The 13,691-nt window shown below is 43.3% G+C and overlaps 1 protein-coding gene across 1 annotated transcript; it reads left to right on the top strand.

Annotated features, from left to right (window-relative positions):
• The first annotated feature begins 957 nt into the window (after nt 1-957).
• Nucleotides 958-13,172, top strand: LOC117160081 (A disintegrin and metalloproteinase with thrombospondin motifs 12). Its single transcript, XM_076627217.1, has 18 exons — nt 958-1,064; nt 1,907-2,300; nt 4,139-4,304; nt 4,498-4,790; nt 4,923-5,047; nt 5,112-5,261; nt 5,561-5,707; nt 5,784-5,934; nt 6,423-6,524; nt 7,248-7,457; nt 8,468-8,707; nt 9,798-9,921; nt 10,239-10,365; nt 10,556-10,676; nt 10,970-11,113; nt 11,240-11,358; nt 11,601-11,770; nt 12,574-13,172. Exons 1-18 carry the CDS (start codon nt 958-960, stop codon nt 13,170-13,172), a joined length of 3,489 nt encoding a protein of 1,162 aa, XP_076483332.1.
• Nucleotides 13,173-13,691: the final 519 nt, after the last annotated feature.

The raw sequence follows: 13,691 nt of genomic DNA, 5'->3' as shown, positions 1-13,691 counted from the left end.
GATATGATGGAATCGCGACGACCAAAAGCAGAGGAAAGAACGGGTGGGGGGGCTGATCTCGGTTGGGCCAGCACGACCAAAAAGTCAACTAAAATTGACCTACCTATCAGGTTCGATCCGAAGGTTGATTGAATCCATATTTGGATCGATTCGAGTATAACCATTGGAAGAACCGCGCACGTAGCCAATATACCGGGTGACTCTGCCCTAAGCTCAAATTCGTTTATCGAGTTTGTCCATCAAATTCTTTGGAACGTCGGGTACGTTCATATCGCTGTACAAGCGAGTCATCTTTAATTCCCTTTATCGAATCGTAATCGAATTATTCGCCTGTAGCGATCAAAATCGCGATCAAACGTTCACGAATCTTCGTGTTTGCGAACATCGAGCACATCTTGTAATATCGGTAAAAGGATCAGAATATATAGGCGTATTTTTTAAAACGACAAGCGACGAGCGATATTTGCGGCAGAAATTACAAGTTTCCGTTCCGCTGGAGAAGAAACTTGTAATTTCTGCTGCGAATACTTGTCGTTTTAAGGTGGCAGTTTTTTAAACGTATCGTAGGTTGCTTCGTAATATCGACGTAATGTTCGTTCCAACGACCATCTTGCATTGCTACGATTAACGACCTAATAGCTACGGTCAACCACACTTAATTAAGATCGTACGGAAAAATCAAATTCTCTACGTAGAATCGGTTTAACCTTCGACGAGCAAGTATATAGCTGTATTCTATTTTTACACGATGTATAACTACATATATGAGAACGGGGAAAAAAATTAGTTTTTAGCTTAGCGTATGGAGTTAAGAGTGGAAATTTTTCACCGGCGATATATAGAGAAAGGATCTGTATACAGAATTTATCCGTGAAAGGAAAACAGTTGCGCAAAGTTTTCGTTGTTCCGCAGCTTCGCGGCAGTGTTCACGAGATCCACAGAAAAAAGTAGCCTGTCATGAACGGATTCCAAGCACTTCTGACGTTCTTCGGCATCATCGCGATCGCGGACACCGATCCATCGAAGAGACACGGCAACGGACGTGCAAACGTATACCATGGTAGGTAAGTGCACTAGCAGCTTGCCACGGTTACCACGTTTCGGCTAGGAAATCCTCAGCTCGATGCACTCTACCACGCGAACCGTTTGTCCAGTCGACCATTTCGTCCGACCTGATCCGATCGAATTGTTCTCGCTCTTTGTCTTTCGCCTGTCTCGCTTGACTGTCCGAGTTTGGCATCTCGCTAACAAATGCCCCATAACTTTCCCGGCACGTTCTTTCGTTCTTCCGCTCTCTCGACCGTGTCATCGAGGATTTTCCTTTGCCGAACGGAACAACCAGGGACGATCGTATTGCGTCGCTCGTTTCGAAAACTTGCGCCTTTTTGCCCGTTGCAATAAGTTTGCCCTTGGTTCGATCGATGATTAAAGTTTAGGGACACGAGAACCGAATAACTAGGCCTTGAAGTTGTCGGGTTTGGATTGATACAGGGTTGGGGATGAAATAGGAGCGTCACGCTGGAAACGAGGCAAGTTAAGGTGACAAAGTTTTCGTTTAGTTTTTTGTGCACTTACGAGTGTCGACGAAACGAAAGATCTTGATGGATTGTGCTTTACGAATTCAATAACGAAGTTTAATAACCGTGTTTCCCAAATTCAGCACGCAACCGAATCTCATTTAGCGCCTCTAGTTCGAGTTGATTCGAACAAGTACGTTTAACGCTTTTTCTACGATGCCGTTGCAAATCTTTCGACGCGACTCGCAAAGGCATTCGTGGAAAACATTTCGGAAAATATGCAGGCGCGAGCAAGAAAGAGCGATATGCGAAATTGTTGCGGGAACGAGGATGCGTCGTTCGTACGTTCTTTAACGAAAACTCTTCTCTTCCCGGTGGTCGATGTTCAGGTACACGAGAGACGTCCACGAGCCGGAATTTTTGATCCCGAGAAGAGTGTTCGAAGATGGCAGCTTCGACACATACTCGTTGCCGTATTTCTATGATCGGCAAGAGATCAACGAACGTAAGAAAAGGTCGACAGAGACGGGCGAGCAGGAGCTTGAGGCCGATAAAGTGCACCTGGTGCTGCCTTTCAACGGGATCGAACACCATGTGGAGCTCAACCCGTATCACGAATTCATCTCGCCCGACATGGTGATCGAGACGCGGGGTACCGGCCTGAGAACTAACTTGAACGAAGCGTTACGATTCAAGAGAGCCTCCGATCGACAATGCCATTATCGGGGCTTTGTTAGAGGCCATCGCACATCCAAGGCAGCTCTTTCTCTCTGCGATGGTGTGGTTCGTAAATACTATCCTTTTTATCTACGTTTATTTTTAATTAAATCGTCTTGAAAGCTCGAAGGCATAAAGTCGTATTATCGAAGTTTGCATTGTCGTGAAATTTTCCCACCCCCCCGCCCCCCTCGCAAAGCACGCTTCTTGGTTCGAAGATAGGTATGAATACGATCGAGGCCAACAACGTATCGAACCTAGACTTCGTGGTTAATTCTTGTCGATGATCTAGCAACTCCGGAAAGATTTCGTACAATTGAATTCGCTAGACTAGACACGCTCCGTAACGATATAATCCACGATGAGAACACGGTGGCGTGCGTCTCTTCGAGGCTAATCAAGCCTCTTATTATGCACTTAAGCGGATGCAAATTAATATGAGGTATTTGCATTTAGATGGACGCGTACCGGGACCGTGTTGCCGATTCGACGCGACGATCGATTGTTTTGGGATCAAAGCCAGCATGCACGATCGTTCGGTCGCGTTTAATGGTTCGGAGTCTCGGCCGATTCCCGGGAGAATTTCGAGAATTCAACTGCGAAACATGCAGACAGAGTGGCTCATGCTTTCAACTTGATGCAATTGCCGCGCTGCGTTGCATAGCGAGACGCGATCTGCATAATCTCCTCCTCTCGGTGACAATGATCCGATTCTGCTTGCTTGAATTCAGAAATCGGAAGTAGACGATGATTCGGAGAAACGAATTTCGAATTATCTCCGCATAATGGCTTTTTTAAGTAAATCATTCGAGCAAAATCGGGCTTCCGAAAGGGCCGAGATTTAGAAACGGAATAACAGCATGAGATATCGTAAGCTTGGCCGTCGAGTCGTTGTCGACTTATTCGGCTCTTAAGGGGAAAATAAGTTAAATAAACGATATAACGAGTCAAACGAATAAAAAAAAAGTTGAGCAAATTGTTGAAATATGGTTGCAGCAACGTGGGTAATCGAATACCTGTTGTATATCGGCAAGTAGCTACTATTGGACGACGCTTATACAATTCGTCGAGTATAATGTAGCCATCGTGTTTCCTTCCGTTCAATTTTACGTGTTCGATCGTTACTCTCGAGGAAAAGAAACCGTATCTATCTCGTTGGTCTTTGGAGCGCGTATTTCGTAGGGTAAAGCTCGGAAGGTAGGAATGTCGAAAGGCGAGGAGGCGGCCGTAATTTAAAAGACACCTTCTGGTTAGCGTTCCCAGGCGCGTCGTTACTCGTTCGAGGCGGTGAAGTTACTCGAGCCAGGTATTGTAACTACCGGTGAATCGAATCGGCCACATAGAGCGTTATTGAATCTGTAAATTTTCGCAAATATCACGGCGCACGGTACGCGCTCTTCTCTGTCCTGTAGACCACAATTTCCCGTGAATTACCGAGGGCCTGTTTGTTTGCGCTATTGGGAGACGCGAAGCCCGAATTTTGAATTATACCGTTAGTTCTAGCTACGATAAATGTTGCGCGTAACAACCGATCCCCTAATTAGGATCGTTGGATTGTAATTTCCAAAGCGTGGCCGCGTAATTTCGTGATCCGCGAATGGAAATTCGGCACGGATTCGGTGGGTTTAAACGGGCAAGAAACGCGGTCACGTAGCCACGCCACGCCGGCACGGCACGGCACGGCACGGCACGGCACGCGTGCACACACGTATCATACGCGAGAGAGAAACTGCAATTACAAGTTAGTTCGGTATCGACGTCGTTCTCGGTGTTAACCCGATTGGGAGGTTCGCGTAATTGCATCTCTTTGCAGGCGTCTCCTGCCGACGGAACCGAGTCCCATATCTTATTTACAATAACGTTGATTAACGAAAAGTCGATAAGTGGCTGTGGATCTCATGCAGGTTGGTTACGTGCAAACTAATCACGGCCGGTACTTCATCGAGCCGGTGAACGAAGCAGAACCGCAGCAGGATGGACAGCACGTTCACATAGCTTACAAGCGGGATGACTGGCACGAAAAGAAGGAGAGTCGGGACGATTCTTCCAAGAATTACTGCGGAACTTCCGGTTAGTAGTCGTCGATTTATACGAGTCTACTCTTCGCCGCGATATCTCTCCAAAAATTTTTTGTCCGTGAGTTTTACAAGATCTCTTTTGCCAAGAGTACATTTTAAATAAACCATCTGCATCGAGGTTAGAAGATAAAGGCCGATCTTCGAAACGGATAAAGCGATACGAGCCGTTGTCGTTCCGTTTGCAGATGACTGGGAGGCGGCGTGGGCGGAACAGTTGGCCAAACGACAGAAGCGACTAATGGAAGAGAATGCCGAGGTTGGTAAGGGCACTTCCTTGACCCACAGTATTCATCGCTTCGTAGAGATTGGATTGGTCGCGGACAGAAGGTTTCTCGACTTTTACAACAACAGCAACTACGAACAGTACCTGTTGACTATCATGAACATGGTGTCGGACTTTTATCACGACAGATCTGTCGGCAATCAAATAGACATGGTCGTCGTCCGCATTATATATTTGGAGAAGGAAAAGGAAGAGGTAACACGTAACTAGTTAGAGGACTAAAAATACGAGAATCCGTTTTAGCAATTAATCCACACGGGATGAAGAATATCGTAAATGTTGAAAGTGAGATATTCGAGATATTTTATCAAGACGGTTTTCCCGTAGATAGATCTGCTTATTAGTCCCGCAGCCGAGGCAACGTTAGCGAGCTTTGCCAAATGGGCCCAAAAGATGAACCCTACGGATCACACTCACCCCAACCATTACGACATAGCGGTTCTTGTAACTAGGTAAAATTTTACTTCATCGAGAGTAGAGAACGATCGTAACGAAACATCGTAACGTGCGTTTCAGGTACGATATTTGCGCGGAAGGCGCACCGAATTGCAATCTGATGGGCCTGGCGTATGTCGGAACTGCCTGCGATCCCGAAAAAGCAGCTTGCATCACCGAAGATAGTGGCCTATTGCTTGGAATCGTAATTAGCCACGAAGTTGGTCACGTGTACTGTCCATGCACGTTTCTTTACCAACCTTAATCCCTTCGCTTCTAGCGATCTTTCAAAATCCATTAAAAGCACGAATTCGTTTTTTCGACCCGCTTTAACGAAAACTCGCTTCGGAACGTGGAATCGCGACGAACAAGCGGGATTCGTTTTGCCTGATTTTTTAGCTGCGAAGGGATTAAGAGATAGGAGTCGAGTGGAACAGAGGACTTTCTTTTCGAAAATATTCCATTCGGAATTTTTCGCGACAATAGGTGGTTACAAAAGGGAAGTAATTTTGCAAGATGTGATTTTCCAGGATGGGCTGTTCGCACGACGATGTCGCTATCAGTGGCTGTCCACCCAAAGATAACGATAACAGTTATTTCCTCATGTCACCCATTGTCAACATCTATTCGTTGAGATGGTCGACTTGCAGCAGGAAATACATCACTACCTTGCTCGAGTAAATCTTTCGATATATGTATGCTTTGTTTTACTTTGTTCTATCGCGAGTCGAAAGCCTCGTGTCGATCGATTAGGAGCGGCTTGGGCGAGTGCTTGATCGACGATCCAAGAAATCCGCCGGAGAAATTCAAGTATCCGGACATGTTACCCGGTGCGATGTACGACGGCAATTTTCAATGCGACATGAACTTTCCCGGGTCGAAGATTTGCCCTGGCGATACCGGGGTATATTTCCGTATTTTCTCTTGCTATTTGTAGAACGTCGTTTATTTATAGGACACAGGATGAATCGAAAATTAGTATTTCTGGTAAACGCACAGTGTAGAAGGTCAGTTTTATCGAAACTTTATCGCACTTACCTAACAGATACTACCTATGCGTTTAAAGGATTGCTTCGCAAATCTTCGAAACAGGTTTATCAGTTTTCGTAGAATTGCAAATAATTGGAGAATAATTTTAACAGAACGCCACTTGCTTCTATGCACGAATTTATTTAGAAGTTGAGATCGAACCGTTGCTCGGCAATGGTATCGTATCACATACGGTCGGTCTAGAAACGACTCGGTTATTCTCACGGGGAACAGGTCGATGGATGGGGTTTAACTTGCTCATAGCGAAAGTTACTACTTCGCGTTTTATATATTTCGTTAAACCCCGAAGAATAATTTGATTATCCTCGTTCCTATGGCGAACGAACGTTCCGTATGTTTCAGCGAGATGCAATGTGCGAGATGCTATGGTGCGAAGGGAAGAACGGAAGCTGTTTCTCCCGGGGATCACCCATGGCCGAAGGATCAAAATGCGGCGAGAATTTGGTTCGTTGAATTGGATTTACCGAGAACAAAAGCGCACTCTGTAACAGTATCAATTTATGCATTTCTCCATGGAAATTATCGCGCCTTAAACGTCTCTCCAGTTGCGCCTCTGATCGCGTTACCATTCCAGTCGTTACTTTAATTTTTCGTCCTTTTTCTTTTAAGATAAAATTACTCGCGCACTTTTCATGTAGCTATTTTGCAATCGTTGCTCCTAGTTGTCCCGTTGACAAAGGATTATACCGTAAAATACGAGAGCAGAGAGCGCAGTCGAAAGAGAATAATTTAAAATTTCTGTGACGCGTCGTAACTCACGTGAAAAACGCACAAAGCTCGCTGTAACAATGCGAGCGGTGAGTCTAAGCAGAAATGTTCGTACGAATAACAGCCTTTGTAAAGTTTCGATCTGTCGTAAAAAATGTAAGACGCGGAACCTCTGTTACGTTTGCCTTTTAGGAAGATGTAGCGAAAGTATGTAGCCTTTATTTATCCATTGCAAAATTTACTTCTACCAAAGTCTTTGATTGCACGCGACGTGGAACGTGTTAATATCAGTATGTTCCATTTGACAAAATTTTTCGCAAAATTTTCCGTAAAATTTTCCGTAAAATTTTCCGTAAAATTTTCCGTAAAATTTTCCGTAAAATTTCGTACCAAAAACGCTACAAAGCAAAGCATTTCGCGACGAAACGAGCGAAGAATAAAGAACTAGCCTGTATTCAGTGGTGCATTCACAAGAAATGCGTGGCTATGGGCACCCGACCGACGGCGGTGCACGGTGGCTGGAGCAAATGGGGTCCCATGAGCGGTTGCAGCAGAAGCTGCGGCGGTGGCTTGAAATTCGCCGAGAGAGAATGTGACAATCCGCCGCCCGCCAACAAAGGCAGATACTGCATCGGAGAGAGAAAGAAGTTAGCCATTTGCAACACCATGGTAAATTCCACTGTCTTTCTATGCGAATCGACCGTGTGTGGTGCCGTTTCGACTTCATTTCTTCCTTACCCTTCTCCTTCCCCTTCCCCTTTCTACTCGATCCTTCTCTTTCTTCTACTCTTCTTTGCTCTCTTCTATTTCCAATTGTGTACGGGATATTGTTTCTCACCTCGTCGATTCGTTTCTTTTTATATATTTTTCCTTGTCTCGGCCGAGAAAAGATATTTGATTGCAGCGTTAAACAAAATTTTCGTCGAAAAGTAGCTGCAAAATGTTAATCCTCGTTTTTATTATTTTTTTTTTTTTTAACCTGAATACTATATTTGCGAGCCCACGTGTAGCTTCGTTGTTCTTCCAAACTTATTTTTGTCGAACGTTTGATTTTAGGTTAAATATTGTAAACTACTGATGTTTTAGCTAACTTTCGCATACTTAAGTCACTGTCGATTTAGGCTTAGCTAAGAAAGGAGTATTTTAATTGCGTTATCTATAGGAGAAATTTTAATTTAAAGTTTCGTTCAGCCCTAAACTCTGCAGCCTAGTTTCACGGAGATCTAGTTAGATGTAGAAGATCGCGTGCGCTCGTGTGTACATGAGCGCGTACTTCATGCAAACCACGATAGCATCCTTATGTTCTTCGTATAACGGCCTATTTCTAGAAATCTGATATATAATATTTATTTTGTATCTTGTATGATAATCTTCGTTTAACGTTACGATGGTCGATTAATTTTATCGTTACCTAGTTCAGCGAAAAGAAAGAAGAAACGAAATGTTAGGAAAGATTGTTTTCGTAGCTGCGGAAAGGCAGCCGGCGACCTGCTACGGCTTAAACGATCGTCAACGAATTACTCTACTACGGTTCTGTCTCACGCCATTAATCATTTTCGGCTGCACACCCAGCTCTTAACGCTTTTTGCTAATATATCACCCTTTTTGCCGCGTGATCGCTAACCTCTGCGGCAGCGATATATCCCTTTTGTGAAAAACGACGACCCTGCATTGTGCAGCCCTGCGACCATAGGAAACCATCGTATCGCCAGTTGCAGTGCAGTTGGTACAACGAGCGAAAAATCTTGACCGACGGCAAGCATAACTGGACTGCGTACACTATCCACGATCCAACGCTCGATCCGTGCAACTTGTACTGCATCAATGAAAAGAACGTATTCACCAAGTTCCAAGTGGCAAACGATTCTACTCCCTGCAAGGGCGGTACTAACAACATGTGCGTCGGTGGTACATGCAGGGTAAGCAAATATCACGATTACCTCTTGTGTTTTTCTTCCTTCACTGCGATTGCTGTTTTGCGATTTAATTTCCTCGCAAGGAATCGCCTGGAAAATTCGACGTATTGTGTGAGAACGACGAATCGCGTTAATTTAATTCAAAAGACGAGTTTACTATCTTAACTATTAATTTTTCGTACGATTTGCTTCGTTATTTCTTTGCGATTTCTTTCTCAGAATTAAGCAATACGTGTATACTTCGAGATTCTTAGGTTGCATTTCAGTAATATTTTACGACCTGATATTTTTTCTCCGATAGTTTTCTATTACGTATTTATCGAACATTTATAGCTGATCGAGCATCGTATCTTATATTGCGTTGCATCGGTAGCGATTCTAAGAAACGAAAGCACAGAGACGCAAAAAGTTATTTACACGGATAAAGGATATTTGCCGTTGCGAATTTTTCTCACAGATGTGCAATTCCAATATCGTAGATGTATCATATCGTATGTAGATTAAAACAGAGGAAATTTGCTGAGTAAAATGCCGGAAGCTCGGAAGTACTTTAACAATGTAAATTTAATCAGGAAACAGGAAGACGTATTCGCGTGATCTGCAACGAAAGAGCGTAGCGTTCTAGTTCTATGATGCTTTCGTTATAGAAACGAAAGAGAAGATGCCTTGGGTTCGAAATTATTCCCTTCGTACGGTTCGTGCGATAAGTTTCGTGACTAATCTCTCGCACACCTTTCATTACCTTTCTACTAACTACGTTTTATGGCCTAAAAGCATCCTAAAGCTCGTGGGACAAAAATTTAGTTACCTATCTAATCGAGATTGTCAAGTTAGTTACAAACTAATTTCTGATTTATTATTTGCGATCGTACCTTGATATTACTCCGTTTACTATAACGTGGGACGTTAAGGACGGCATCGTAACCGATCGAACTTGATTACTAGCAATTACAGGTTGAAGGGACATACATATAGTACGGTAAGTACTATACCGTTTTCGTTCTAGAAATAAGAGAATCTATTTCTTGCTTAGTAAGCCGCAATTAAAAGGAAACAGAACCTTTAGAAACGAGAAAGGTATGATATTTTCTAGAAAGTCGGTTGCGATTGGGTGTTGGATTCGAATGCCATCGACGACAGGTGTGGAACGTGCAAAGGTGATGGTACGAAGTGCAAGGCGATAGAAGGTTTCTTCAATGAAACGGGAATTCGCAACAGTAAATTATATTCTTTTCTGTCATCAAAGTTTTCGATTCAAAATTTTCCTATGTCTGTTTCTTCCATTATTTGCAAGTATTTGCAAGTTAAAGCTTTAACGATACAGGTAAGTGTGGAAATAAGAACGCTGGAAACTCTTTTATAATCATTGTTTTTACGAATGTATACGTATGTGTGTCGAAGTACAGCGAGATGTACAAACGTTCGACGACTGTCGAGTGTGAATGGCTAAAAAGTTGAGTTTAGTCCATTTGAAATACTTACGACAACAACGAAATGTAATCTGTTGGTGATTGGAAAATTTTCGAATTCCTAGTGCACGTGAAGATAGTTACTATTCCTCAGGGTGCTCGAAGCATATACGTAGCGGAAATGCAGCCGAGTAAAAACGTACTATCGGTGAGACTCGAGAATAGCGAAACACACTGTTTGAACGAAGACAAGTAATTGCCTATATCGTTATTACAAAATAAACGATGGCGTCTTAAAAATATAATATTATACGTATTATGTACAGAGTGAAAATAATACGTTCGAAGCTGAATGTTTAACTCTAAGAAGTTAAAGATTCTTCCTCGTGTTAACGAACAAACTAAGTTCATCGTATACCGAACGATTTTCTAACGATCGTAGGGTGATATATAGAAGCGGTGATTACGATTGTGCAGGCTCGATTCTCGTATACCTGCATCCTGAGCCAAACAGAGAGGAGATTGAAATAAAGGGCCCTATAACGACACCTATTCGAATAGAAGTATGTATTAATTCCGTGCGTGAAATAGTCGAGATCGTAAATACGAATTTTGATAAACGCCGACTACATCGTTTTAACGCCTTTCCCTCGTGAGTAAGGAAAGTAAAAAAAAAATCGAAGGAAAATAGATTCGTGCGTCGCGTAGCTTCGTCGTCGAACGTAAGAGATTCGCGTAAACGAACGTGAGGCATCGGCATGGAGCTGGCAATTGCGCGGAATATATTTTTTCTCGATGATCGACCATCGTTCCTAAATACCCACATTAACGATTCATTCCATCGTGATGATTCTAGTACGTATTCTTCCACCCGAGACAGAATCCTGGGATTCATTATGTATATTACGTGATGTCAAATGACCCGTCGTACAAGCCGAAATACCTGTGGGATTTCATGGAATGGAGCGACTGCAGCGTTAAATGCGGAGGCGGTACGATGGTAATTCGAATATTGAAGTCGACTTAATGATAATTCGAAGAAGCATTGTCGCGAATCTGGCACTATCGCGATTCACGCAGCGAAAACGACTTTGACGTTACTATATTACTCTTTTACTCGGTGTAGATATCGGAGGCAGCGTGTATCGAAGAAAAAGGTGGAAAAGTGAGTCTTGAATTTTGCGATGGCATGTCACGACCAGATCCAAAAACTAGGGTTTGCAACTCGGAAGCCTGTCCAGCAAAGTACATGCAACCACACAACCATCGACTCTACCATTTCGTGCTATTTACGATTTTACGTTTCTCTATCTGCTTACATTTTCCTCCCGAAACTGCGAACAGCATACCTTTAGTACTATCGCGCTGTCTCTTCTTCGACGCAATTTAATTTTAATGACCGAATAAGCGACGATCCTTTCTAATTACCATTACTCGTTTATCGGCGAATATTTACGATCGCTGTATGACGATTGGAATTGCTTAAGGTGGCGTGTGAGCCAATGGAGCAAGTGTAACGCCTGCGACGGAAAGAAAGGAACGAGGCATCGTAAAGTGCAATGCGTACGACCCGCTGCTCGTGCCGGCGAGGATGACGTTCAGGCAAATCTGGACGCGTGCAAAGGTCGCGTGCCGAAACAAGAGGAAGAATGTGTAGGTAAGGATGTCGGTGTCGTGCGTGCTTGTTGCCGATTTCCATCCAACGAATAACTTTTTCGCAACCTTATGATATTTTAACGGCACCTCGACATTCTTTAGCTGAGCGATCAATCTTTCGCTAAATACTTTCTTCGTTCATCGATCACTGGCAATTTAATTGACGTGTCATTCGGATCCATGTAGTTATTCGTACACGTAGAAACCATTTCGTTCGCTGGTTATTTATTATTTCGCTCCACTGATTACCGAAAACCACGTACTCCGTATATATTTTTTTTCATTCTGGACAATACCATTTTTGCAGTATATTACGATCGTTTGAATTTTTTAAAAAATGGCATATCGCAATATGTATCGTGTTTACAATTGTTTCGTCGACGTTGATCGTGTCCTTTCAAAGCGTATAAACATTTCGATGTAATTCTCCTTCGGTATTCCGCGGAGACTCACAGTGTACATATTATGTTTCTATATATGTGGTGAACGGTGTTTTCGTATGTTGGTAAACGTACGTAGGTGCATAGCACGGATGTCACAGTAAAAGATTTACGATATAATGGAAATAAAATATTGACGCAGTGGCGCGAGAAGGGAAGGAGCGTGTACATGGGGAGTCGAACGAAAAAGCATTTACCGTATAATATTAGAATTGTATTTTCCCTTTGTCGTTCTTCTTAGGACGTGACTTTTATTTCGACAACCATGCATATTTAGCGTGGAAGCCGTAAATCGGAGTCTGCAACCGATTCTGACTCGCGTATCGATTGATCGAACTGTCGAACTTTCGGCTTTCCCTTACAGGCGAAAGACCGTGCAAGAAGACCTGCCCCAAAAAGGTTCGAAACGCAAACAGGCAACTCGTTGCTTGGAAAGAGAAGAAGAAGCAGCCGCTACCTCACGAGAAACGGGCTAAAATGGTCGACAAGTTGGTGGACTTGAGTTTGGCCGGATATCTGGAGAAAGCGTACGGTATCTCTCGTGAAGCCGATGATATGGGAATGACGGTCGACACGGCGGACTTCCGGCAGCTTCTTCGCGAATGGTCCCTCGCCGACGAGGAAAAGAGGAAACGCGGCGCCTGCGATCGAAACGCGTCTACTCCAAAGCCCGGATCGATCATCAAAGACTCGGTGCCAGTCGAGAACGTGGTGTTGTTGGAAGCGCCTATGCTAGAGGAGGGCCTCCTGTCGAATTTGTCGGATAGAGCGTATCAAGAAGTTGGCGACCTCGTCGGCGGTAGTATCGATACTTCCAGAGTGAAGATTTATAACGGTACGAAGGCTGTCGAGAAGATCGAGAAGCTGGAGGGTCGTAACATTAGCGCGGTGCCTAACAAGAAAGAAAATTATAGTTACGATGCGTTGTCAAGAATCGTAGATTTGGCGAAACGGCGAAAATGAGAACCGTAACCAATTCTCCATTCGCGTACAAGGCAAAGCACTTGACACTGGCATCGTCGATATTTATAATCGATAATTACAATTATCTGACACTATTTACTAATCGATATTTCTTTGATATAACGTTGAAAAGTGTTAATATATCGTCTGATAAAAGTATGTATTAAGAAACATTGATAAATATAGCTAAACTCTTAGGTTACGAACTTTCGTTAAATAAGAGTCGAATATCGGTACGTTTCGCCTTCTATGTATTAATTTAATCGGCGCTGTTGATGGTTATGGAAAAATCGACTCACGTCGACGGTAATTCGATTTCTTTAACATCGTACAATCTCGGGAAATCGAATGGTGAGAATCGAAACGAAAACTCGATTGAAACGACAACCGTTTCTATCCTTCTGCGCGCGCGCACAAAATTTGTCGATTTTGATTATCGTGCTCTTAATCGACGCAATTATTATTTTAATATCATGACGTTCCATTTTACAACAAAGTTGCTTTACACCGCTTTGATCG

This window comes from Bombus vancouverensis, chromosome 2 (assembly GCF_051014615.1).
Source record: "Bombus vancouverensis nearcticus chromosome 2, iyBomVanc1_principal, whole genome shotgun sequence".
NCBI classification, from domain to species: Eukaryota; Metazoa; Arthropoda; class Insecta; order Hymenoptera; family Apidae; genus Bombus; species Bombus vancouverensis.
The sequence above is the reverse complement of the archived record's forward strand: the minus strand, read 5'-3'. Positions and strand labels throughout refer to the sequence as shown.